Below are 25095 nucleotides of genomic sequence, written 5' to 3'. Positions count from 1 at the left end.
TGACATATTAAAGGTAAAGGTACTTATCAAACCTTTATTAGGCATTTTGCAAATAAAACCATAAAAGTGAGAATAACATATAAAAGCCTTGAAATATATATATATATATATATATATATATATATATATATATATATGGCAGCAGTTGGCTACACACACACACACACATATATATATAGAATCTGTGGTTTTCCTTGTTAACCTGCTCCTTGGAGGACTGCTACCAAAAACTCGGCTACCCCCGCCGTTACCCTTTGGTCAACATCAGATAGGCAGAATCCCACACTTTCACCTAGCTGGGGTTCCAGACCACCCAAAAGAGGGGACAGCACACATTGACGGAGTGTACTGTACAATGGGCAATGAAAGAGAATATGCTCTACAGTGTCCGGGACATTCATAGAACATCTGCAGAATCTCTTGTTTCTAGGAATGTTTTGATATCTTCCCCTGACAAATGCCGAGGGAAAAACATTCAAACGGGCCAGCATAAAAGCCCTACGTTGGGCTGGGATTATTAACTTAGTGACGTAATTGGCTCTGCTATCTAAGATATTTAAATCATAGAATATAGGGGAGCAAATTTTGTTTACAGCTGCCATAATATTTTGTCTCTCGACATCCTGTTAAAGGTAAAGGTAAAGGGACCCCTGACCATTAGGTCCACTTGCGGACGACTCTGGGGGTGCGGCGCTCATCTCGCTCTATAGGCTGAGGGAGCTGGCATACAGCTTCCGGGTCATGTGGCCAGCATGACTAAGCTGCTTCTGGCGAACCAGAGCAGCGTGTGGAAACGCCGTTTACCTTCCCGCCAGAGCAGTACCTATTTATCCACTTGCACTTTGATGTGCTTTCCAACTGCTAGGTTGGCAGGAGCTGGGACCGAGCAACGGGAGCTCACTCCATCGTGGGGATTCGAACCGCCAACCTTCTGATCGGCAAGCCCTAGGCTCTGTGGTTTAGACCACAGCGCCACCCGCGTCCCACTTGACATATTAGCCACAACTTTATCTTTAATACACAACATCTGTTGGGAAACGAAGTTTAACACCTTCAAAAACACGGATTAGTTTACCTACTTCCAAGTAATGCACGTAAGATTCATTTGCAAGCAATAGTACACAGGAAAGCCAAAAACTCACCCAAGATTTTGGGCACCTCCCAGCCTCAGTTCCCTATTTGTAAAATTGAAGCCCAACTGACAGGGCTGCTGGGAAGATTAATAAAGCATGGCCTGTCATCGACTTGTGCACTTGAAGCACTATGTAGATTACAGATAAAATTGTCGTACAGTGTCATTTCCCCTGTATTTATGGAAGACTTAAAAAGCTCCTACTACCAGGGAGCACCTTTTGACTGCCGTGAGAAAGGGAACAGTGTATTTTTACATGCTCAAGTGAAAAGGACCAACGTGGATTGGATTAACCCATTCAGAGTTGAGGGTGAGAGCTGTGTGCTTCGGGTTTGGAAAGCTGGATGGCGGGGGGGTGGGGGTGGGAGCAAATAACCTTGCATGGCTCTTCTCCAGATGCAAAAGAAAAGAGGGAGGGGAGAGAATATCTGTTCATTTGTTACTCTGCATTTAAGCACTTGGAGCTGGGTGCACTGGAATGAGTCAATCAACAGATGATACCAGCAGAGCATACACATTCAGAGGAAGCTGCACAGAAGGCGAGAGGCAGAGAGGAAGGGCTGGTCAGCGCTCAAGGGACATATTAAGTATGTAAAAATTACCAAACGAAACGGCAGCACGACAGAGGGAGGGAGCCATTGACTCGAGCCATTCTCCTCCTCCTCTGGGCTTGACAAGAGAAAGAAATCAACGGCGTAATCGCAAAGTGAACCCGACTGCGGTGGGAAATTCAATCGCAAGTGTGCGTGGCTGGCTTTGAAGAGAGCAATGCAATTAGAGGGAGACATTCTAAGCATCCAGTGTGCGGCAAATAAGGAACACACGTCCTCCGGAGAAACGGATCCAGCTCAAGTACTAAGAAAATTCTGCTAAAATCCAGGGAAGTGGATAAATAAGGTAAGGCGTCAGTCATTTTAAAACTGTTAAAAGGCAAGAATCGTAACGTGCCTTTGTATATCGAGAAACGCCATAGGAAAAAATTGAATGCAAATACAGAAATCCAAGGGGACCACTTTCATGTGCTTGTTTATTAGAGAGAAGGAATTGGTAACGGTTCCTCTCAAAAGGGATTTATAAGTAAAGTCTGTTTGGTCAAATAGTTCACGAATTGTAACTCTGGTAAGATTATTATTTGCTGTCTTCCCATTGAACAAGTAATGCCCCCCACCCCCACCCCCCCAAAATAGTTCTAGCCTGCAATCACCTGGGGATAAGTACCATTAACTCAATGAGAGTTTCTTCTGAGTAAAAATGAATAGGATTGCACTATGAGCTTAAAAAAATAAATAAATCCTAAATTGATTTTATCTGCCCTTCCACCTGATGAGCAAGCAGGCAGGCACATAGTATGGAAGCCTGCATCAGTTTACAAGCTGCAGTTCTCTCAAGAAATGGAATTTATGGAGAGAAAGAACTGGGAATTATTCTCATAGCTCAACTACTGAGGTGAGCAAAACTGTACCCAAACAGTACAAATAGTTATCTCCAGAGCTGTTTCCCCCCCAATTTCGAGGGTTTTTTTTTTTTTTTTGCAACATCACAACCTTTAACACTCAAAACTCGGATGGTATAAATTGTCAGCATATACCACCTTGCCACACCTCTAAGTTCAGTGTAACAATTCTAGCTCATCAACAAAATTAAAAACATAATATGTGTATGTTCTATTATGTAGGGCAAGCTATTCAGCACAGGAGGAGAGGCACGTTGTGAGGACACAAGGATCTAATTCATTACCGAACACTTCAACATTCATTTTTGAAGCTTTTCGCTTTAGGGAACAGTCTGACCATTGGGACCTACAATAAAGAGATGGATCCAAGTCAGCATACTCATTTTTAACAACTCTTTGCGTGCATCCAAGGAAGGACCATGATATAAAATTGCACAAGAGAGAGAAGACCCTCATGTGGTAGCAGATGAGTAGTTTACCATGCTGGTCTTTCATCAGGACCGCACTGGGCCGGAGAGGAAGACCAAGCTCCTAGAACTTACAGTATGTCCCAGTAACACATGCTCTCCGAACAAATCCTACCGGGTGCTGAAATGGCCTTGCCTGTGAACATGTCTGGATCCGGCAATGGATCTGCACAGCCAATCACAGCGGAGGGGACCATGTTGCGCTGGGCAGCTCTGCTCATTCTGATGGTCATCATCCCCACCATTGGGGGGAATATTCTTGTCATACTGGCCGTATCTTTGGAGAAAAAGTTGCAATATGCCACCAACTACTTCCTCATGTCTCTGGCAGTGGCCGATTTGCTGGTTGGTTTGTTTGTGATGCCGATAGCCCTTCTTACCATCATGTTTGGTAAGTACTGGACTCTGATCCTCTAAAGTTATGTGTTCTCTCTCTCTCTCTCTCTCTATATATATATATATGTATGCATGCATGCATTTTAAAGCACTGACCAAATTAAGAGCTTTCCGATGCCTTAAGCCCCTTTGCAAAATGCAGCAAACTACTCTTCCTCTTTCATTTTTCCAGACCAATGCTTAGGGAAAATCAGAACTACTGTACCACTCTGAAATAGCTCTTCTGCCAAGTGGGCAGCTATGTTACAACACACAGCAGTTATAGTTTCATAGTTTAAATGAAAATATACACAGTTCCTATAAAATCAGAAGAATTTTTGAAAAAATAATAAAATTTTTTTACATAAACTAGAAACATTTACCATGATCGCCACCAATGGGCATCTTTCCATCAATTTCAGGAAAGCCTCTTTTCTGCCTCTGTAGACACGATGATTCATAACACAGACCATATGTGTGATATAAGATACTGACACCATTTAATCTCTAGCTTCAAGGAAACAAAAGTTCACTTGAGTGCAATCAGTTTGCCTTTTTTGCTTTCTATAACTAGTTAAGACAGACTCTAAGTCAGGGGTAGGCAACCTAAGGCCCATGGGCCGGATGCGGCCCAATCGCCTTCTTAATCCGGCCCGCAGACAGTCCGGGAATCAGCAAGTTGTTACATTAGTAAAATGTGTGCTTTTATTTAAAATGCATCTCTGGGTTTTTGGGGGGCATAGGAATTCATTCATTTTTTTCTTCTTCAAAATATAGTCCGGCCCACCACATGGTCTGAGGGACGGTGGACCAGCCCACGGTTGAAAAAGGTTGCTGCTCTAAGTCAATATTCTAGTGATTTATGTGAAATTCATTTAAACAGTTCAATGGGGAATTTTCAGTAATGTCTTCCTCAGATTCTGCTAGATTTTCAAAAACATTTTTTCCCTGTGTCTCCTAAAAACAAAACAAAACATGGATCTACAAATGAAAGTCAGGGAAATGTTCAGTGGCGTGGTTCAAAGCCGGTTGAGATGAACGGATGAGGTTGTGAAACCATGATCATACTTTGATGGCCGTTTGTCTGAATTCTCTGCTATGTAACAGCCAAGGGGTGAAGTGGAAGTTCTTCACCTCCTTGCCACGAGGTGGGATGTGGTCTGATTTCAACTCCTGGTCTTGGTGAATCAGCTCCCAAGCAAGGTGTCTTCCCATACATACTCTTGCTTTAGATAGGACTACTCAGTCACCAGCACAGCAGTTAAATCTCCTTAGCTCCAGTCCTCGTTTCACAGCCCATGAGATCACAAACAGAATTTGAAATTCTATTAGCAGCTTGGAATAATTGACAAGAGTCCACTTAACACAGGGAACTGGTCAGAATTATCTAATGTACAATTACAAGTGTGCATTGGTATGGTACCCCACTCGTCCCCGTGGAAATGCCCCTACATTCAATAGTACCCATGTACTCCTGATTCGTAGCAAGAGTCAACGGGAAGACTAGAATGCAATGCTACATCAGTAAACAGTGCCAGGGGACAGGATACAGAAAGCTGAAATTGCGGAAAGCATGTGTTGTCTCATTGGTTCAATTTTCTCACCACATATGCACAAAAAGGCTCTGTGACAATTTGGCCTCTATGAATTATTATCCAGCAAAGAAAAGCGATAAAATCTACAGAGTAGATACAAACCCCACAAAACTATAGTTCAAAGGAAACGAACCAAGTGACATATTATGGCCACAGTTTTCAAGCTGGAAATAGCATATTAAGGGTGCTAGAACTTAAAAAATAAAGACAAAAACAGTCCTTATGCTTGGAAGGAAAAGCACAAGTGTCCCTCCAGGTACAAGGAAGATAAAACCAAGGTGGGTTAGTTGATTCTTACCCCATGTCCTTGGCTGGGCTGAATTTATAAAAGTAGTGTTCAAATAACACTTTATATAGGGTTCAAAGCCCTTCACATAGAATACCTTGTCGTGACAAAGGTAGCCCAGTATTATTATCCCCTTATCAGTGGGGTGGGAGGGGGAGGTTCTGGGTGAAGCTGGTTAATGACTTCATGGCAGAAGGCAAGAATTAAATCGGGAACTTTTCTGATTTGTAACAGTCTCTTAAACTACTATATTACCCAAGGGAGTAATTGTGAGAGCACAAATCATGAGGAGGAACCTTTGAAGAAGCAATGCAAATAAATCCTACATTAAATAGGAAGCTACTGCCATATTTTCTACCACTACCCAGCATACTTAAATTACACTGGCTAAGATCATAGCAAATACATCACTCAAACTAAATATGCACAGAGGCAGGACTAACTCAGACAAGCAAGTCTTGGCCCTGGAGTCATTCTAAATCAAGGTTTCCCAAACTTGGGCCTCCAGCTGTTTTTGGACTACAATTCCCATCATCCCTAGCTATCAGGACCAGTGGTCAGGGATGAGAACTTCCAGCTCCCATCGCCTTCCAGACTGCTTTCTTCGAATCCAGATACAAGAGTGATAACATTTTGTTTTGTAGTAATGATCCTTGAGAAGATGTGAGCATTCTGAGAGGTTCACTATGATCAGATCTCTTGAGCTACAGAGATCTTCATAGCTTGCAGGATTTGCCATACTGGTGTGAAGCTCATCAACATTAAATATAAGCACTAAGAGTTAGAAGAATTAAAGAGCAAGTGATTAGCGAACAGCAAAATTACAAACTCTTTCCTCTGAAGTTTACTCAGGGCCAAACAACACAAGATGCCATTCATACATTTTGCAGTCGTTCGAATGGCTAACTTGGCCTTAAGCTTCCTAACAATTTTGCTTTTCTGCTCTAGTCTTCTTTTATTATTGAAATTTAATCTTCCATTAATCCTGAGTGAAAACTACTAAAAACCAAAGTTTAAAAAATGCAAGGAATCTTAATTTAGAAGCCAACAAAAAGGCAGCTCATGTTGCAGGGTGCTTAAAAGGGAGGAAAGTCGGGAATCATAATTAAATAGGTGTGGAGACATTATTTGCAGGCACTCTGAAAACACAGCTGACCCTAAGCTGAATTCACATCCATAAACTGTCTACTTAGCCACAAAAGTTGTGTATTTCTGCCTCCTCAGCAAGGCTAGAAGAGAAAATTCACACCAGAAGCAAAAAAAAAAAAAAAAGGCCCTGGGCTGGGTGGACTAAAAGCAAGAACACAGCTGAGTCTCCTAGAAGGCTGTTGTTGTTTAGTCGTGTCCGACTCTTCGCGACCCCATGGACCATAGCACGCCAGGCATTCCTGTCTTCCACAGAAGGCTAGTAATCCCTTAAAAATCCATTAGCCAGATAACTGTTTTAATAGTGTCAGCTGTGCCCAAGTCGGCCAATTAGGCCCACCCCTCCCTGCTTTTTAGACGTCTGTGCTTCCACAACTGTACAGAATCTCAACACATCACACAAACACAATTCCTTTCATTTCTGACAGTTGATACGGAAGATCTAAGAGAGGAAATGTGTGTGCCTCTTTTCTCTCTTCACTCTTCTAGGCCAGTGGTCTTTAAAGTGCATTCAAGAAAACTTTGGGGTTCTTTATATCCTCATCAAGAGTTCCTAAATGAGACTAGTAAATGGTAAGCAGGCATCTTTGAAAGACAGTCTACCATCATTTCAATGAAGACTGACGGTCCTTCTCTCTGATTGGAAAATTTAGGCAATGCAATTTGTAACACACATGATCAACAAAGAGTAGGAGGATTTGCAAGCTGACATCTACAGCACCAAGGAGTTTGGCTTGCCTGGGCCAGAGAATAAGGCATTCACCTACTTAGGCAGATGTCACTGGGGCAGTATAATCACTTAGCATTGATATAGTGCTTTAAAATGTTCAAAACTCATCATGTAAATCAGGGGTCAGCAAACCTTTTCAGCAGGGGGCCGGTCCACAGTCCCTCAGACCTTGTAGGGGGGCAGACTATATTTTGAAGGGAAAAAAATGAACGAATTCCTATGCCCCACAAATAACCCAGAGATGCATTTTAAATAAAAAGACACATTCTACTCATGTAAAAATACGCTGATTCCCCGACCGTCCGTGGGCCGGATTTAGAAGGTGATTGGGCCACATCTGGCCCCCGGGCCTTAGTTTGGGGACCCCTGATGTAAATTGTTGCAACCATCCTGTAAGGTAAATCGGTGTTAGCATATCACAAGGCGAGGTGCTGAAAGTAAGAGAATGCAGTGTGTCAAAGGCTGCCTAGTGAGTTCATGGCCAAGGTGAAATTTGCACCAGGGACTTCCCAGTTCACAGCTCAGATGCTACACCGCTACCACTGCCTCCTGTAACTCCTCTTCATTATTCTCACTTTACAGAGAGGAAAGAGTTAATACCGGTATTATACTGTACATGGCCAAGAAGATCACTCAACTGCCACGATGTGATCTGGGCCAAACATAGTCCAATGCCTTATTCACTGGGCCACCCACACTCAAATTGCAGCCAGCACTCTTAATATCAAGCATTTAAAGTGCACTTTTCTTAAACATACAACATGCACACCACCTCTCTCAAAACTGAGCACAAAAATAAGGAAAAGCAGAAGTTCAGCGGGAGAAAAACCCACATTCTCTGATGTAAGAGGGCGAGAGAGAGACTATTTTGCTACAGCGCAAAAATTCTCTCCCTGCAGGAATGAGCAGAAAGGAGGTAACGTCTAAGCCGCAATGCACAAAGGAGAGAAAACATTGAAATCATTCATTGGAAATCTAGCGAGCCAGGAGCCATCATCCTCTTCACATGTAAAGCGAACACCTGCACACAAAAAGGCCATACATTACTTGGTGTCTCAACAACATTAGTTCAAGGCACAGGAAAACGCTTGACTTGCTAGATAGAATCTCGGGATTTCAAGCACACAAATTTAATTGGTTACTTGAAGCTTTTATTTCTTCTGGCAAGACTGTGCTCTGGGAATGAGAGATTTTTTTAAAAAAAGCTAATAAAAACTCAAAGGAAATCTTTAAAAAGGTTTGCTCAACATTTCACGGTCTATTCAACAAGGCACCCGCTTTTCTACTTCATTTTAAATGTTATCAATTCTCTTTTTAAACAACAACAAAAAAGCGCTCCAGGGTTTTTCCCTCTGCTATTACTATTAATACCCCACAAACCACAGAGCTGACTTCTTTAAAAAATAAGCCCTTGCTTTTGCGACTACAGAGGGCTGGTTGCTGCTGCAGAAAGAACCAGCTGCCACGTGGTTTGGGCTCCAAAGCATCCCACCATATTCCAATAAAGAAACGGCCATTTAGCGCAGGTGTAGAGCCACTCACACAATGCTCTCCTACAATGTCAGGACTGTATGGTTTCTGTGTAGGAATTGGATGGCTTGTGTAGGGAAGCTACAGACACACTGGAAGCCTCCCTCAAGGTAAACCAGGCTACCTGGGGAAAGGGGGAGGTGGGGCAGTAGTTGTTGGGGGCGGGGAGAATTGCATTCAGATCTGGTTTTGCCGTATTCTGCTTAACACAGCCGTAAGTAGCTTGAATAGGTTTGACCCAGTAGTAGCTGTTTCATTATACTTGTCTATCTTAGTAAAGCTGAGAATCCTGGCAACTTGTGTTGGCAGCCCAGATTAATAAAAGAGGGCACACACAATCAGTAAGGTCCAAAATCTCAAGCTTATGCCCAGAGTAAAAGGTAAAGGAAAAGGGACCCCTGACCATTAGGTCCAGTCGTGACCGACTCTGGGGTTGTGGCGCTCATCTCGCATTATTGGCTGAGGGAGCCGGCGTACAGCTTCCGGGTCATGTGGCCAGCATGACAAAGCCGCTTCTGGCAAACCAGAGCAGCACATGGAAATGCCCAGAGTAAAAAAAAAACCTTTATTTTTACCTTTGAACAGTTATGCCCCCCAAAATGTATCCATTTTTATTGCAATTGATGCAAGAGATGTCATTATGCGATCCCCAAAAAGGCCACAGCTAATTCACAGCAAGGGCCTCTACAAAGAAATCTGGCTTAGAAACCAAACCTCGCACAGTTAATTAAGGAACAGGAGCTGGCTACTACAGGAATAGTGATGCTGATGGATTTGAATATGACAAAATGAAAGGGCGACAATTTATTATTAGCAGGTGCACAGGGCTGAAGAAGCCCTATTTAGAAATCAGGATTCCGAATAATGAAAAGGAAAAACATGTGTTGCAAGAAGATGCAGTATTTTCACCTGATCGCCACCATCACAGCGAAGAAAAAGTCACCTAATTGTAAAGCAGCGTATGTACCAGAATTGCTGTGCCCCAAAACCAGAACACTACACCTCTAACGCTTAACAGATCATCCGTTGTTGCTGCCCTTTTTCGCTTAATAAGCCCACAATCCATTGATTTTTAGGCCACTACTACCTCAAAGGCATTGAAGATAGGGCAATTGCCCTGTTCAAGAAGCCTTGATTAATCAATAGATTAAATGTGCTTACATTTGCAATTGAGAAAGGGTTCTACAAAATAGCTCCCACCCCACATCTACACAATTTTTAGGTGAGGTAAATATGTGCCAGAGCAAACACTCATCTTAAAAGTAGCTCCTCCAGTGTAGGAGAGGTGGAGGAAGGCCTCTTCCGAGACGTCACCTGCAGTTTTTGAAATTACTTGTACTAAAAATAACTTTTTTTAAAACTCCTGCCTGATTAACAGGGGTGCTTTATAGTGTCATGAATTCATTTACTAATTGTTGCACCCTCTTCCACAGGGTGCACACCCCACAGAACAATCCTAACCCCTTTCTACCCTTTTTCAGAGATTGCATGGCCTCTTCCGCGGGAGCTGTGCCCTGTCTGGCTGTTTCTGGACGTCCTCTTTTCCACAGCCTCCATCATGCATCTGTGCGCCATCTCACTGGACCGCTACATTGCCATAAAAAAGCCAATCCAAGCGAGTCAGTACAACTCACGGGCCACAACGCTCATCAAAATCACAGTGGTCTGGCTGATCTCAATAGGTATGTGGCATGCATCAAAGGGAGAGTGTGCTTTTCATTTGCTAAGAGCTGGTGTGAATGCATGGGTGCCAGAGAAGTGGCACTGCGTGAATGGCGAGCAGCCTCTGATGAGGACATCAGCTAGTCTCTGGTTCTCTTCCTCAAATGAAATCTCTAAAACTGAAGTGGAGCTGGGGTCTAAAGCAAAACAGGCATAATTATAGAATCATAAGAGTGGGAAGAGACCCTGAGGATCATCTAATCCGACCCCCTGCAATGCAGGAATATGCAGCAATCCCTTATGGGGATTGAACCTACAACCCTGGCATTATCAGCACCATGCTCTAACCCAGGGGTGTCCAAACTTTTTTCAAAGAGGGCCAGATTTGATGAAGTGGACATGTGTGAGGGCCAACCAAAAGGCTGACCAAAAGTTCCTGAGCTTTTTTAGGATTTTACCCAGGGAATAAACTGCCACAGGGCCTGGATTAAGCCAACCGGCAGGCCGGATTAGGCCCCCAAAACGGACTTTGGATACGCCTGCTCTAACCGAAGGTCACATTCTATCTCGAGGGCTAACGTTCTTTCTGTACCAAAAGAAGGCTCAAAGCCCTAACTAACACGCCATTCAGATAGCATCTCTGAACTAGAACTCCTAAAAGTTTGGGATCAAAATACCCAGTACTGTACCTTACTGTTCAACAGAGCAAAGTATGGAAAATAATAATAAGAATAAGTATAAGTATACCGACTTGATCTGAAGATTACAGGGCAGCTCACAACATAAAATTAAGAACACAAAGTACATACAAAAAGAACCCAAACCAATAACACACACACACACACACACACCACCACCACAACAACAACAAACAAACAAACAAACACATTACCATTATTAGCTGTTGGGAAATTGCTTAACACATTTCAGTTGTAAATGTTGGGTTGCTACAACAGAATTCACAAAGCCCCAGGCACAGAGAAGCTTGAATTCAGTCACTATCACTAGCCCCAGTGAGGAGCAGTTCCTAGTGGGTGGGAATCTGATACCACCTCCAGTTATTTTGAATTTAAAAGAGAAGTGAACTAGCTGTGTCAAATGCCCACCTGCAGACACACTAAACAAAAAAGATAAGGACAGAGGAACAGGAGGGTGGAGTGCAATTGGGAACTTAACTGTTCAGAGGTGAAGGAAGAGAGGAAACTATGACTGTGTTGTCAAAAGTACGCAAAGCAGAAAATAATAAATGAGGTGCAAATGAATAGTTTATATTATGCTTCTCCGTGTATTCTGAACTCTCTGAAGGCACACCGCCCATTGTTAATGTCTCGTTGGTTTGTACACAAAATGTCAACTCCAGATGTAAGACAAATGAGGAGCGGGGAGGAAGTGAATCAATGACTCCAAACTACTGGCTAGCAATGGCTCCAAAGCACAGGAAGCAGACATCATAGATTAACTGTAAAACAAGCGATGCAAAATATGCCCAAAAGAGTGTCAAGAATAAGAATGATTTAAAAATCAGTTATGCTGCAAACAATTGAGAGGTGAAAAAAAGACACCACCCACTTAATCAATGACTACACCCGTGGTTTGTTTGTTTTTATAAAAAAGCACTTCATACATTAGTAAATTTAAGAGCTTCCCACAATCAAAGGAAACAATAGGCAACTTTTGAAGTCAAAAAAAGGAAATGGCTAATGAGGCAAAACTATTTGAGCATGACCTTTTAATGCCAGGTTTTAGCGGCATCAATCATATGCAGCACTTATCCCATGACTTATTACTCATTAAATGGACTCAGTCTCTGAACTGCATCTTCTCAATAATTTCAGGGGAGCTTAAAAACTGATTAGCAGATGTCTAGCTATGGACTCTCCGAGTTCAGAGGCAATAGCCTTCGTTGGGCTTCTTCAAGGCATCTAGATGCTCACTGCAGCAACCAAGGTGTTGGACTGGATGGGCCCCGTTGTCTATTGCTTTGGTTTGTTCTTGTTTTTATTATGTATTTTGTGTTTTTATCTTGCGTTTTTATGCTGTGAACCACCCTGAGGTCCTCAGATGAAGCGATAGCCTAAGGTACAGCAAATCCCTAAACTTTATAAAGCCGTGGCGGCACCACTAAAAAGTGAAAGCTTCACCGCTGATCTGATTATTTGAGTGCTGAAGGGCTGAAGGCACAAAGTTTTGCTTGGTAGCTAAGTCAGCTCTTAAGAAACCACAAATATGTTCAACAGCAGCAGTTGTTAGGAGGCAGGAAGATTCGCTAGGCCCGAGAACTCAAAGCATCCTGTGCTTACACTTGCAGAAGGTCAGAGAAGGAGAACGGAATACCTAATTAAAACCAATTGCCAGCTGCATGTAGCTCCCCAGCCATGCTGTCCTCCCTCCTGTGGAAAAAAGGCTTGTGGGAAGTGGGTCACCACTGCAAATGCAACGCGCACTTTATGTCAAACACAAGTGATCCGAGAAAAATTTGTTCTATTTGTTGCCCAAGAAAGGAGAATAGGGCACAAAATAGCCAGTGTTGCTATTCATTCATCTCATGGGAGTCACTTTTCTCAACCTGATGCTCTCCTATTTTGAGGTACTTATCTAGCTACTTGATCTGTTGTGCTTTGGAGACATCTCCAGTTCAACTGCTTTGAGGGCTTTTGTTCAGTCAAGAGGTATATGAATGTTATTAAATAAAGAGGTTCTCTCTAACGGTGGGCTTGCAAAGCTCCTGCAATTTTATTTGCATGACTTGCTCCAATGTTCGGGAGCCAGTCTCAGAACATGCTCCTTATTATGTACTGCGGCGCTTTCGGTTCCACGTCCAGGTTGAAGCTTAGTAGATTTCTGCTTCCCCTACAGGCATTGCGATCCCGATCCCGATCCGCGGCATAGAAGAAGGTGCTGAAAAATTCCCAAACTTCACCTGCGTGCTGAACCCGGAACGTTTTGGAGACTTCATGCTCTATGGTTCGGTGGCTGCCTTCTTTGTCCCACTGGCCATCATGGTGGTCACTTACTTCCTGACCATCAGAGTTTTGCGCAAGAAAGCCTACTTGATCAACAAACTACCCCAGCGCTTTACCTGGAGCACAGTGTCCACGGTATTCCAGCGGGATATGACACCAGGCTCATCGCCGGAAAAAGTAGCCATGTTGGACAACTCCAAGAAGGACAGGCCTTTGCCTAACGGGAATGAAGAACTGCTCATGCGCAGGATGTCTACAGTCGGGAAGAAGTCGGAACAGACTATTACCAATGAACAGCGGGCCTCCAAGGTATTGGGTATTGTATTCTTCCTCTTTTTGTTGATGTGGTGCCCGTTCTTCATAACCAACATCACTTCCGTTCTGTGCACGTCCTGCAGCAAGGAGTTTATCCAAACCCTTATGGAGATATTTGTTTGGATCGGGTACGTTTCGTCAGGCGTGAACCCACTGGTCTATACCCTCTTCAACAGGACATTCAGGGAGGCCTTTGGCAGATACATCACTTGCAATTACCAGACCTCAACACCTGGATCTGCCATTCGGAAGTGCTCCAGCAGGCTCTCGTTCAGAAATTCTGTGGCAGAGAACTCGAAACTTTTCATGATGCACCACGGGATGCGGAATGGGATTAATCCAGTCATGTACCAAAGCCATCGGCTTTGCACCTCGCCCATCCAGTCTCCCTCGGCCATACTGCTGGATACACTGCTACTTACAGAGAATGAAGTTGGTAAAACAGAAGAGCAAGTCAGCTATGTATAGCTGAAAAGACAGGCCATACCCTAAACTCACTGATAAATGCCCAGTATGTATATGTGGTTCCCATCTGTTATTTATACAAGTCCAAATTATAGTTTTATCAACTGCTCTCCTCTAAGAGTAGAGGCTTCTCTCACTCAAAGGGCCACCTTCATTTATTCTTATTTATCAGCAATTTATCCTGCTACCAAAAAAAAGAAGAAGTATTCGAGCATGGTGGTTTACAAAACAGAGGTTTTCAAATAAATACAACTATGGCAACTATCATGTCTCAGACATTGGATTCCTGATCCTGCCTCTTCGAAAGGCACATTATTGCTAGGAGGTCTCTATAGAAGTATTATATAGGACCATCTTATCGAGTGACATTTTACATTAAGAGGAAGAGGCCTGCACTTTCAAAATCAGGTATATACAAGTTTGCAGAATTACCAAGGCTCCCATTAAACAGTGATTAAGCTTGGAAAGAAAGTGCACATCTCAAGACCATTTAGGAACCCTCCCCACCCAACTGAATAAAGCTGTTTACATGTGGGCTAGTTGGAAAGGAGATGATCATAACCTTCTCTGCTATTATTGTCCCACTCCCCCCACAAAAATAATCCTATCCAATAAAGCTCAATGGTGCAATTTGAATAACATCAATTCATGGAACTGCCTTCCAGCAGAGATCAGACAGGTGCCCTCCCTACTGAAAACTTTTTTTAAAATCCCACTTTTCCATTTCCATTGGAGTTTGATTTTATAGTTTTAACCATTTTTTATTGTAGCTTTGCAAACTGCTTAGAGACTATTGTAGTTAACTGGTATATAAATTGTTTAAATAATAATAATAATTAATATTAATAAATTAAGAAACTGCACATATTTGTTTAATTTTCATAATTCATTCTGCCTCCTTGTTCCCAATGACTCATTTCCAGCTAACAGCACTTGGAAATTTCACCCTGATCCCACGACTTTCACAATCAGTTATCGTGTGGCAGTAACACCTTGATCAGTCTAAAGATCAAGGCCAATCTAGATTGTTATGTTTCAAACAACACCCGGTCTAAAAAGTCACATCAAAGGGCCTTACATAAAGAGTTCAGTAGAAAAGGGTTCTGCTTTTGCACTGCAGGGGTTGGACTAGATGACCCTTGGGTCCCTCCCAACTCTACGATTCTATGAAATAATAGTGACCAACAGAGGCCAATCAATAAATTCAAGGGCTGGGATTGAAAGAGTTGCTCAGAGTCACACAAGAGGTTAATACTTCTTTGACATCTGTATCACAACCTGCTTTTGAAACTTTCCTCAATTTCAAAAGCAGTTTGTCATGCAGTCCCTTTTTTGGAGGCGGGGAAGCCAAATGAGGAAAAACAAATCTAAACACACACACACACACACACACACAGGCTCACTGAAATGAGCTTTTGTGGTTCTTCGGATCCTGCCTGTTGACTTATTGCAACAGCAGCAAAAAGAGCCAAAAAGCATTGTGACTTAGTCACTAGTTGTGGAAAAGGATTACAATATTTGCACACGTTAACTGAAAAGCTACCATATACACCAACAGAGACTGGCGTGCCACATAAGAAATTATTTGCATCAGTATTCTGTGAGTTTTAAAAGGACAAGTCAAGCGTAGTTGTAAAACTTCAAGTCCTTCCCCAAAAGCCACTCCATGGCCGGTGGGCTGCTGCAGCCTCTTCTCAAACTAGGGCGGCTCTTCCTGATGAGGTGAAGGCCAAGCTATGGGGAGAGTTTGTTCCTGGAGGGCTGTGCTTCCCCATGCTCTCAACGTGTGAGCTATGTGTGGAATGCTGCAAAATAAGACAGCCTAACATATTTAAACCCATATTTTATTTCTCATATAAATGTTTACTTCTCAGCATGGCCTTAAAACAAACGAAACCGGGATCTAGTAGGTGCTCAATCATGTTCCCTGGCTCCTCATGACTTTGGTGCAGGACTCCCTTGGTTGGTGAGTCGTCTGTATCAATGGTTCTCAAACTTCTTTCTCCCACTGTTCACTTCGATACTGCTGAACTCAGCAGACTATGTAGGAAACTATTTGTTCTACATTTTAGAACACACACACACACACCCTTCCGCTTATGGATTAAACATCATGGGTATGTGGGGACCGGCATAACTGTCAAAACCAGGGGACTTGCTTGGAAAATCACAGTCTCACTCTCCATTGTAATGAGAGAGAGTATCAATAATGAGTCAGTCAGATCTAGTACAGATACTTGAGACTTTCCACAAACCATCTGCATGGAGCCACAGGACCACCATGGTCCACAAACCAGAGTTTGAAAACCTCTGTGTTCTACATGAAAAAAGCCACAAAAAAGCATTCACATAGACAAATGACACACAGAGATTATTAAGAAATGTCCTGATTACTATTCTGAATAGTGTTATACCCCACCCTTAAGAAGCACTTAGTAGGCTTCATCCCTTCTTAAACTCCACCTTCAGTGAGTTGTTAAAAGGGAGGCTGTCAACAGTTTGCCGTCTAGATTCTGAAGCTTTGCCGTCTAGATTCTGGGCGCCCAGGAGAGAAGTGTGGGTTTGCCGTCTAGATTCTGGGCGCCCAGGAGAGAAGTGTGGGTTCTAGAACTCGGGGAGTGAACATCTATCAGTTGTGGGGAGTCCCCCCGCCCCTGACTTCAGCTCTGGGCACAGACCCTGCAAAAGAAGCGGTTTCATTCATGTCCTTCAGAAGAAATGTCTGCCACTCAGCTGAGCATAAGAGGGCACAAGCAGTGCAAGAAAAAGGGAGGCATCAATGCTGAAGTTATATTTAATATCCAACTACCCCAACCCACAGATGGCCATACGCAGCTGCAGGAATCTCCACTCTTACCCTACAACAGAGACTATTGCTGCAGGGTTTGCAAGGTCCTGGTCCCAGTGAATTCAGAATGGGAACTAAAGTTCAAGGCATTTGAGAAATATTGGTTCAAGACTCTGTATGAGCCACATAAGGGGCTGATTACTCTCTTAAGGCGGTTCATACTGCTGGTCCCTGCAGCCCAGCAGTCTCCTCTGATTAGCAGTGGCCCTCCAAGATATCAGACTGGGGTCTCTCTCAACCCTGCCGCTACCTGACCCTTCTAAGTGGAGATATCAGGGCCTGATCCAGGGATTCTCTGCTTGCACAGCACGCGTACACACACAAAACACCACTGAGCTATGGGACCTGACTGGATTACAAAATCTTTCTGCCATCTTGAAGAAGGGTTCTCAAAGTTGGGGGGGGAAAGTTGAAACCACTTGAATAACCCGATTGGCAGACATGCAAATTTCAGAACAAATAAAAGTGGTTTTATTTACACTATGTTGTAAATATGATTGCAACTGCAGACTTGTCAACCCTGTCTCGGTTGTTGTTTCCTGTAGAGTATGACAAAAGTGTCCATTAGGGAGAATAATGACGGCCCCAGAGCATTAAAAAAATGGTTTGATCATCAAAGAAATTAGTGTAACATCCATCAGAACACTTAGCCTTTAAATGCCCTCATTATTTATGGAAGAGAACTGTAATAGCTTGAACACAATGCCTTTTAGACAAGGTTGGTAAAACTTCACGAGAGGTTACATCATCCATATGTTAAGGGTGGGCAGCAGAGAGGTTGGAAGTATCAAAGAAAACAATTTATCCAGCAGCAGAGCTGGCTGATCCAGGGCAAAGGGGAAAGAGAAAAGAAGCTTTGAATGGTGCTCATATCTCCAGAGAAATTGGCTTTACTGAAAAAATGCCTAACCAGGGAACAGTGGGGCTGAAATGGAGAGAGAAGACTTGTGACGTGTAAGAGGCTTCTTAGGTCATTTCATGCTTTAATGAAATTATATTTTCAAATTTTCATGAGCCAAAAATGAATTCTGAATCCCAACTATCTCAGCACACTCACGGTAACAACAGATCCATCTATCTATCTATCTATCTATCTATCTATCTATCTATCTATCTATCTATCTACAGTATGATCACTTGTCTGAACGAATGATTCTTAACCATTACAGGAAGGATGAGAATCAGCATGTTAAAATCAGGAGTTTGGTAATCAAGTCCTATACTCTGTCTTGTGAAGTTAAAATATTCAATTCACTACTAAAAGCAAACACACGTTTAAAAAACAAAAAAAAATAACAAACTACCCCTGGCATCACCCATTTAGTCCGATTTCCAGAAGTGTTTTTGCAATTCTCATCGCCTAGCTGCTAAAGGTTTCCCAGTAGTGATGTATGGAAGTGAGAGCTGGACCATAAAGAAGGCTGATCGCTGAAGAATTGATGCTTTTGAATTATGGTGCTGGAGGAGACTCTTGAGAGTCCCATGGACTGCAAGAAGATCAAACCTATCCATTCTGAAGGAAATCAGCCCTGAGTGCTCACTGGAAAGTAGTGATGTATGGAAGTAAGAGCTGAACCATAAAGAAGGCTGATCGCCAAAGAATTAATGTTTTGAATTATGGTGCTGGAGGAGACTCTTGAGAGTCCCATGGACTGCAAGAAGATCAAACCTATCCATTCTTAAGGAAATCAGCCCTGAGTGCTCACTGGAAGGACAGATCCTGAAGCTGAGGCTCCAATACTTTGGCCACCTCATGAGAAGAGAAGACTCCCTGGAAGAGACCCTGATGTTGGGAAAGATTGAGGGCACTAGGAGAAGGGGACGACAGAGGACGAGATGGTTGGACAGTGTTCTCGAAGCTACCAACATGAGTTTGACCAAACTGCAGGAGGCAGTGGAAGACAGGAGTGCCTGGTGTGCTATGGTCCATGGGGTCACGAAGAATCGGACACGACTAAACGACTAAACAACAACAACAGCTGCTAAAGGTACCGACAGAAACCAAGAGGGAATTTACAAAGGTTAACACTGTAATCATTCATGAGTGTTAACACTAACCGTTTTTTTGGTCTCTTTGATGAATACCATAGAGAAAAGGACAATAAAAAGCGCAAAAAAGACACAAGTTTTAAAAGAAACTAAAATTCAGCAATAGAAAGTAACTGGCAAACAATCTGGATGGAATAATGCACTTATTTTAATCAATTCTGCATGTGCCTTTTTGACACAGGAGCTTCCTTTCTCCTGCTGAAAGGGAGAGAGACAGGAAGCACATGTGCCTGCCTGCCTCTCTCGCTTTATACCAGACCTCTGGCTTTTGCACTTCTTTTCCCCATCCACACCCAAAGAGGTGTGGACCGTGACATTGTGCAAAAATCACGATGGCCTGCTTGGGTGTGTCAAGAGGCAAGGAGGAGAAGGTGTCTTCTCCTTCCCTCTGCACAACATAGAATTGCCTTGCATCAAGCCAGGACCAACTGCTTGCATTGCAAAAGTAACTCGCCCCAAGATGAAAATTGTATGCTATATCGCAAGGGTAGCTACCGTAAACTTTTTTTTGTGAGTGTGCCATATTCACCCTCCAGGAGCGATATACGGTATTAGTAGTGCATGTGGCCAACCTACTTTTTCTTAAACAAAAACATTTCCAAATATATATAAAAATTGTCCAGTAGCACCTTAGAGGCCAACTATGTTTGTTCTTGGTAAAAGGTACCTGAAGAAGTGTGCATGCACACAAAAGTTTATACCAAGAACAAACTGAGTTGGTCTCTAAGGTGCTACTGGACAATTTTTAAATATATTTCGACTGTGTCAGACCAACACGGCTACCTACCAGAATCTAAAGCCGGGACACTGAGGTCGAGACCTTCTCGGTAGTGGCGCCCGCCCTGTGGAACGCCCTCCCAGCAGATGTCAAGGCAATAAGCAACTATTTTACTTTTAAAAGACATCTGAAAGCAGCCCTGTTTAGGGAAGTTTTTTATGTTTGAGGCTGTATTGTTTTTAATATTTGGTTGGAAGCCGCCCAGAGTGGCTGGGGAAACCCAGCCAGATGGGCGGGGTATAAATAATAAATAAAAATAATAATAATAGGCACAGAGAACTAGGAGGCTGTTGTCTCATACTTGATACGCATGTTGGATTGCCAACACCTGAGGTCCAATGTCTCCTGGTGTTGCCCACTGCTGCATGCTATAGCAAGCAGCAAGCCTGCCCGAGAAGCACCCACCCACCCGCCAAGCCATCCCAAGAACAAAGCAAGGAGTTATCAGAGTTGCTCCTACTACTTGACTTTTCTCCAAAACACTGTGTCCCCTGCACTCATGGCAAAACAAGACACCCCCTTCCTCCAACAATTCACCACCAGGTTCTCAACTGCTCACACAACTCAACCCCTCTGCCTGCAACACAGTTTTTAGCATTTAGAACACTCGGTTTAGTTAACTGTGCATACCTTGTAAATGGGTTCTTCAAATTTACACGAAGAGCCATTTTATTCTACGAGAAGCACTTTGTGATGGAATAAATTATTCCAGAACACTTATTTCAGAGGGACTGCAATCTGAGCTAGTATGAAGTTCCTGAAACACATATGCGAAGGGACACTTGCATTGAGCAAAATACCATAAACTCCCCAAGTGTCCAACTCCCACAAAAATATGTTAATTAAGTTTTCAACTCAATTACATTTTATGACTCAATCAGCTCACCGTTTTCCAGCTTCGCTATAGAATCTCAGTTGCCAAACACATTCTGAAATGCTCCACAGGAGGGGGAAAAAATAAACCAATTGATTTAACAATTTAAAAGCATAACTGCTATAAGGGGGGCTGTGTTAGTCGTGATTAAAAAATCTGAATTAGCAGACCAGCACTTTTAAGACTGAGAAGATGCTACGGGAAAAGCCTGAGCACTCTCCTTCGCTGGGGGCTAGAGCGGCCTGTCAGAAAGAGCACTGGGCCAGTGGAACATTTACAGCCCAGCTTCCTCAGTCTTCAAAGAGGGCTCTGCCCTGGAAAAGCCACAGTACAAACCCCACCAGTTATCAAGCAGAGTCCTTTAAGTACCGTAGTACTTGGCTGCAGTTTACAAATGAGCTAAGCCACATTAATCGGCTTCCAGACTCATTTATTTAGAAGATCTATATCTCATTTTCCAGTATGTGTGCAACCTGGCTTGCAACAATAAACAATTAAACTTGAGAACCAACACTTTAATCATAAAAGAAAATGCCGGCTACTTAAGACAAATCAATATTAGGGGGGGGGAAATCAAATGCCCCCAACGATAAAGGTTTTGCACTCCTGGAAACAAGCAAAATGATTCTTCAGTTTAAATGAGATTGCTCCATGGTGTTCAGTGTCATGTGCAAAAATCTGCTCCAGTTCCAGTACTCCAGCTACACACTTCCTGTATTCTGGAATTTCATATCCATCTTCACAATAAATCTTGCAAAGGCTTGGGCTTTCCAGGCCATGCCATCATGTATATTAGAAAAAAACATCTGGGCAGTAATCATAGTGACACTGTAATTTTGTTAACTAGATCCTGAAAATGTGATTTCCCTTTCCTGGAAGACCATCAGTGTTTAATCCTTATGTAAATACTCGCTGTTTAGCGGGGACTTCCGACGAGCCCAGGAAAAAAGCTTCATCCACTGAGGTAGTTGATATAACTTCACCTTGACAGAAATTTTCCCCCTTGGTAGCAAGCAGGAGGAGTCTGTTCTGAAGCTGTTGTTCACTAGCCATCTCAAAGACATAACTCAGAAACACCATCTCTGCCAAACCATATAAAACAAACAACTTTTCCGTGATTCCTAAGGTTTTGTGCCATATTCCATAAAGACTGTTCAAGGTGCCACAGAACTTTTTGCTGCATTTGCTGCTATGGGCAAAGAAATGTATTATGGGGGGGTGCTATCATAGTCAAGATTCAATGTCAACAGATGCCGAAGAAGATTCCAGGTTATCATCTATACTATATCACGATCTACCTGTTGGACGTGCCTGATCTATACAGAACTAGTTACTACATGACGCCGCCCTGGAATCTTCATTGATGAAGGGTTGCTAATAAATACAATAAATAACAGCAAAACCAAAATAAAATACGTAAATTGGGAAGAAAAATGGGGAGAATTTATGTCTTCTAAAAGTTGGATAGTTGTTTATTTCGTTGCATATATGTAAGCCATTACATTAGGCACCAGGTGAAACATTCCTCTCCTCCCAGGCCTTTGGCGGATTAAACAATTTATGGCCTTTTAAGCTGTGGGGGTGTGTGGTGTTGTTATTTTGTTTGCTGTTATGCTATGTACTTTGGGGGTTTTATGCTGTAAATCACCCTGTGATCCCTGGGTGAAGGGTGATAACATATATAATGATAATTAAAATAATAATGAGATAAAAATAATAATTTTATTATTAATATTAATACATGCAGCATTGCAGGGCTCTCTCTCTCTATGCCCCACCATTGCTGCCTTATACCACTCATAAGGAGCTGGGCTGTTGTTACTTACTGGCAAGGGCAATGCACTCTGCCATTGCTCAAAGACAAGATGACCATTGCTACGTATTTTTCAAATATGGGCCCTTGCTCTGGAAATGCTTTCACAGGCCGAGACTTTTCTCACTAATGAGGCATCCCGTTTCCCACAGGCAGTCGAAGTATGCTCCATCTTAAGTGCCGGCCTTTGTTCAGTGCTTCCATGTGGAGAGAATCTTCCCTGGAAATGATTCAAAGCTGTGATGATAAGCTGGGAGCTTACATTTCTCTCTCTCCATAGGCAATCAATATAATGGTTTAAAAGCCAGCACTTGCACACACATGTTCTCATCGGGTGATGAAATCTTGATATCTTCCTTTGGGTGGGGGGGGGGGGTGCCGACAAATCTCTGCAAACAAACTCCCCTGCATGCTGTTGACAGCTAAACTGCTTGAGAATGTGTGGTGTGTCTGCCCTGGGTCTCCTGTTCAGATTCTGAGCTCTCACTTCAGAGGAGTTTGCATGGCAAGTAACTTTAGAGTAAATAAAAGTTTTAATGAAGCCCACAAGAGGATTTGGAATGCTCTGTGCCAATGCCTTCTCTGACTGTAGTGTTCCATCTATTTGTTGACTTTTCTAAGCTTTGTTGGGTGAATTCCTCAACACATTTCCTTTAAAATAAACTGCTGCAATTTCACTGTGGGTGTTAGTCAGAAAAGTTGAATTGTACACAGAACTCTGTAAACATAGCAAATCTTGGAAAACTGATCTCAAGGACTTGGTGCCAGTACTAGTTTTAATCTGTTGTTGTTGTTTAAACGGCAAGAGTTTTTGTTTAGGAGTTTCCCCCAGCAGCCTATTGAAGTTGCACCAGGTCTGCTGGTACAATGAGTTCTACCTTTTTAATTCATAGAATCATAGAATCATAGAGTTGGGAGAGACCACAAGGGCCATCCAGTCCAACCCCCTGCCAAGCAGGAAACACCATCAAAGCATTCTTGACATATGCCTGTCAAGCCTCTGCTTAAAGACCTCCAAAGAAGGAGACTCCACCACACTTCTTGGCAGCAAATTCCACTGTCGAACAGCTCTTACTGTCAGGAAGTTCTTCCTAATGTTTAGGTGGAATCTTCTTTCTTGTAGCTTGAATCCATTGCTCCGTGTCCGCTTCTCTGGAGCAGCAGAAAACAATATTTCTCCCTCCTCTATATGACATCCTTTTATATATTTGAACGTGGCTATCATATCACCCCTTAACCTTCTCTTCTCCAGGCTAAACATACCCAGCTCCCTAAGCCGTTCCTCATAAGGCATCGTTTCCAGGCCTTTGACCATTTTGGTTGCCCTCTTCTGGACACGTTCCAGCTTGTCAGTATCCTTCTTGAACTGTGGTGCCCAGAACTGGACACAGTACTCCAGGTGAGGTCTGACCAGAGCGGAATACAGTGGTACTATTACTTCCCTTGATCTAGATGCTATACTCCTATTGATGCAGCCCAGAATTGCATTGGCTTTTTTAGCTGCTGCATCACACTGCTGACTCATGTCAAGTCTGTGGTCTACCAAGACTCCTAGATCCTTTTCACATGTACTGCTCTCAAGCCAGGTGTCTCCCATCCTGTATTTGTGCCTTTCTTTCTTTCTTTTTTGCCCAAGTGTAGTACCTTACATTTCTCCTTGTTAAAATTCATCTTGTTTGCTTTGGCCCAGTTGTCATTTTGAAGTGTGATCCTGTCCTCTGGGGTATTAGCCACCCCTCCCAATTTGGTGTCGTCTGCAAACTTGCTCAGGATGCCCTCAAGCCCATCATCCAAGTGAATTCAAAAATAAGCATGGGCTAAATTTATTCTCATGTTGATGTCCTTGCTAACATATCTCTTCTGTTTTGCATTCTAAAACGTGCTTCAGGAGAAGTGGATAATGCTTGACATTTATATACCGTGTTTCTCAAAAAAATAAGACACCGTCTTATATTTATTTTTCCTTAAAAAAAAACACGGTGGCTTATTTTCAGGGATGTCTTAATTTTTTTTATTAAGTATGGTACAGTTTAACCTACAAGGTTAAACTGCCTCTCACTATGGCTTATTTCCGGGGTATGGCTTATTTTTGGAGAAACACGGTAGCACTTTCCAAATATTTCAGGCACTTTGCTCATTTATTGCTCCTTATCTTAATGTTCCCTACAAGATGATGGTGATGATGATAATTTATTATTTATACCCCGCCCATCTGGCTGAGTCTCCCCGCCACTCTGGGCGGCTCCCAATTGAATATTAAAACAACACAGCATTAAATATTAAAAGCTTCCCTAAACAGGGTTGCCTTCAGATGTCTTTTAAAATTAGAGAGACATCTTAAAAAGACTGAAATAAGTTCAAGTTGGAGGCATCCTTTGAAGGCATGTGAGACTAGAAAAGGAAGGTGTTGCAGACTGGGCTTTTGGCTACAGTAGTTTTTAAAGCTATTTACTCCACTTTATCCTTCATGATATAGACTCTTGGCACAGAGTTGGATCTGGCTGGTAAGTAGCCTCCAGCTCAGTTTCCTCTGCTTTCAGGTAAAAACTGCTTTCAGGCAGAGAAGCTTTTCAGGACTTGTCTAATGATCCAACAGATCTTTTTAGGGAGACAC

General features: G+C 42.8%; 2 protein-coding genes across 2 annotated transcripts in view; one reads left to right on the top strand and one right to left on the bottom strand.

The window, feature by feature from the left end:
- PSMD1 (proteasome 26S subunit, non-ATPase 1) overlaps positions 1–25095 on the bottom strand; it is an 81495-nt gene that overhangs the window by 34098 nt on the left and 22302 nt on the right. The gene's annotated exons all lie outside the window — the stretch shown is intronic.
- HTR2B (5-hydroxytryptamine receptor 2B) lies at positions 1532–14897 on the top strand. The gene is made up of 4 exons (XM_035133920.2): positions 1532–2029; positions 2808–3443; positions 10196–10396; positions 13233–14897. Exons 2-4 carry the CDS (start codon positions 3146–3148, stop codon positions 14120–14122), a joined length of 1389 nt encoding a protein of 462 aa, XP_034989811.2. The 5' UTR covers positions 1532–2029; positions 2808–3145; the 3' UTR covers positions 14123–14897.

This window comes from Zootoca vivipara, chromosome 5, assembly GCF_963506605.1.
Source record: "Zootoca vivipara chromosome 5, rZooViv1.1, whole genome shotgun sequence".
In the NCBI taxonomy this organism is placed as follows: domain Eukaryota; kingdom Metazoa; phylum Chordata; class Lepidosauria; order Squamata; family Lacertidae; genus Zootoca; species Zootoca vivipara.
The sequence above is the reverse complement of the archived record's forward strand: the minus strand, read 5'-3'. Positions and strand labels throughout refer to the sequence as shown.

Excerpts from the sequence above, each read along its gene's own strand:
- HTR2B (XM_035133920.2), top strand. The coding sequence starts at position 3,146 with ATGCTCTCCGAACAAATCCTACCGGGTGCTGAAATGGCCTTGCCTGTG. Across the intron at positions 3,444-10,195 it reads CCTTCTTACCATCATGTTTG|AGATTGCATGGCCTCTTCCG; the intron begins GTAAGTACTGGA and ends ACCCTTTTTCAG. Across the intron at positions 10,397-13,232 it reads GGTCTGGCTGATCTCAATAG|GCATTGCGATCCCGATCCCG; the intron begins GTATGTGGCATG and ends CTTCCCCTACAG.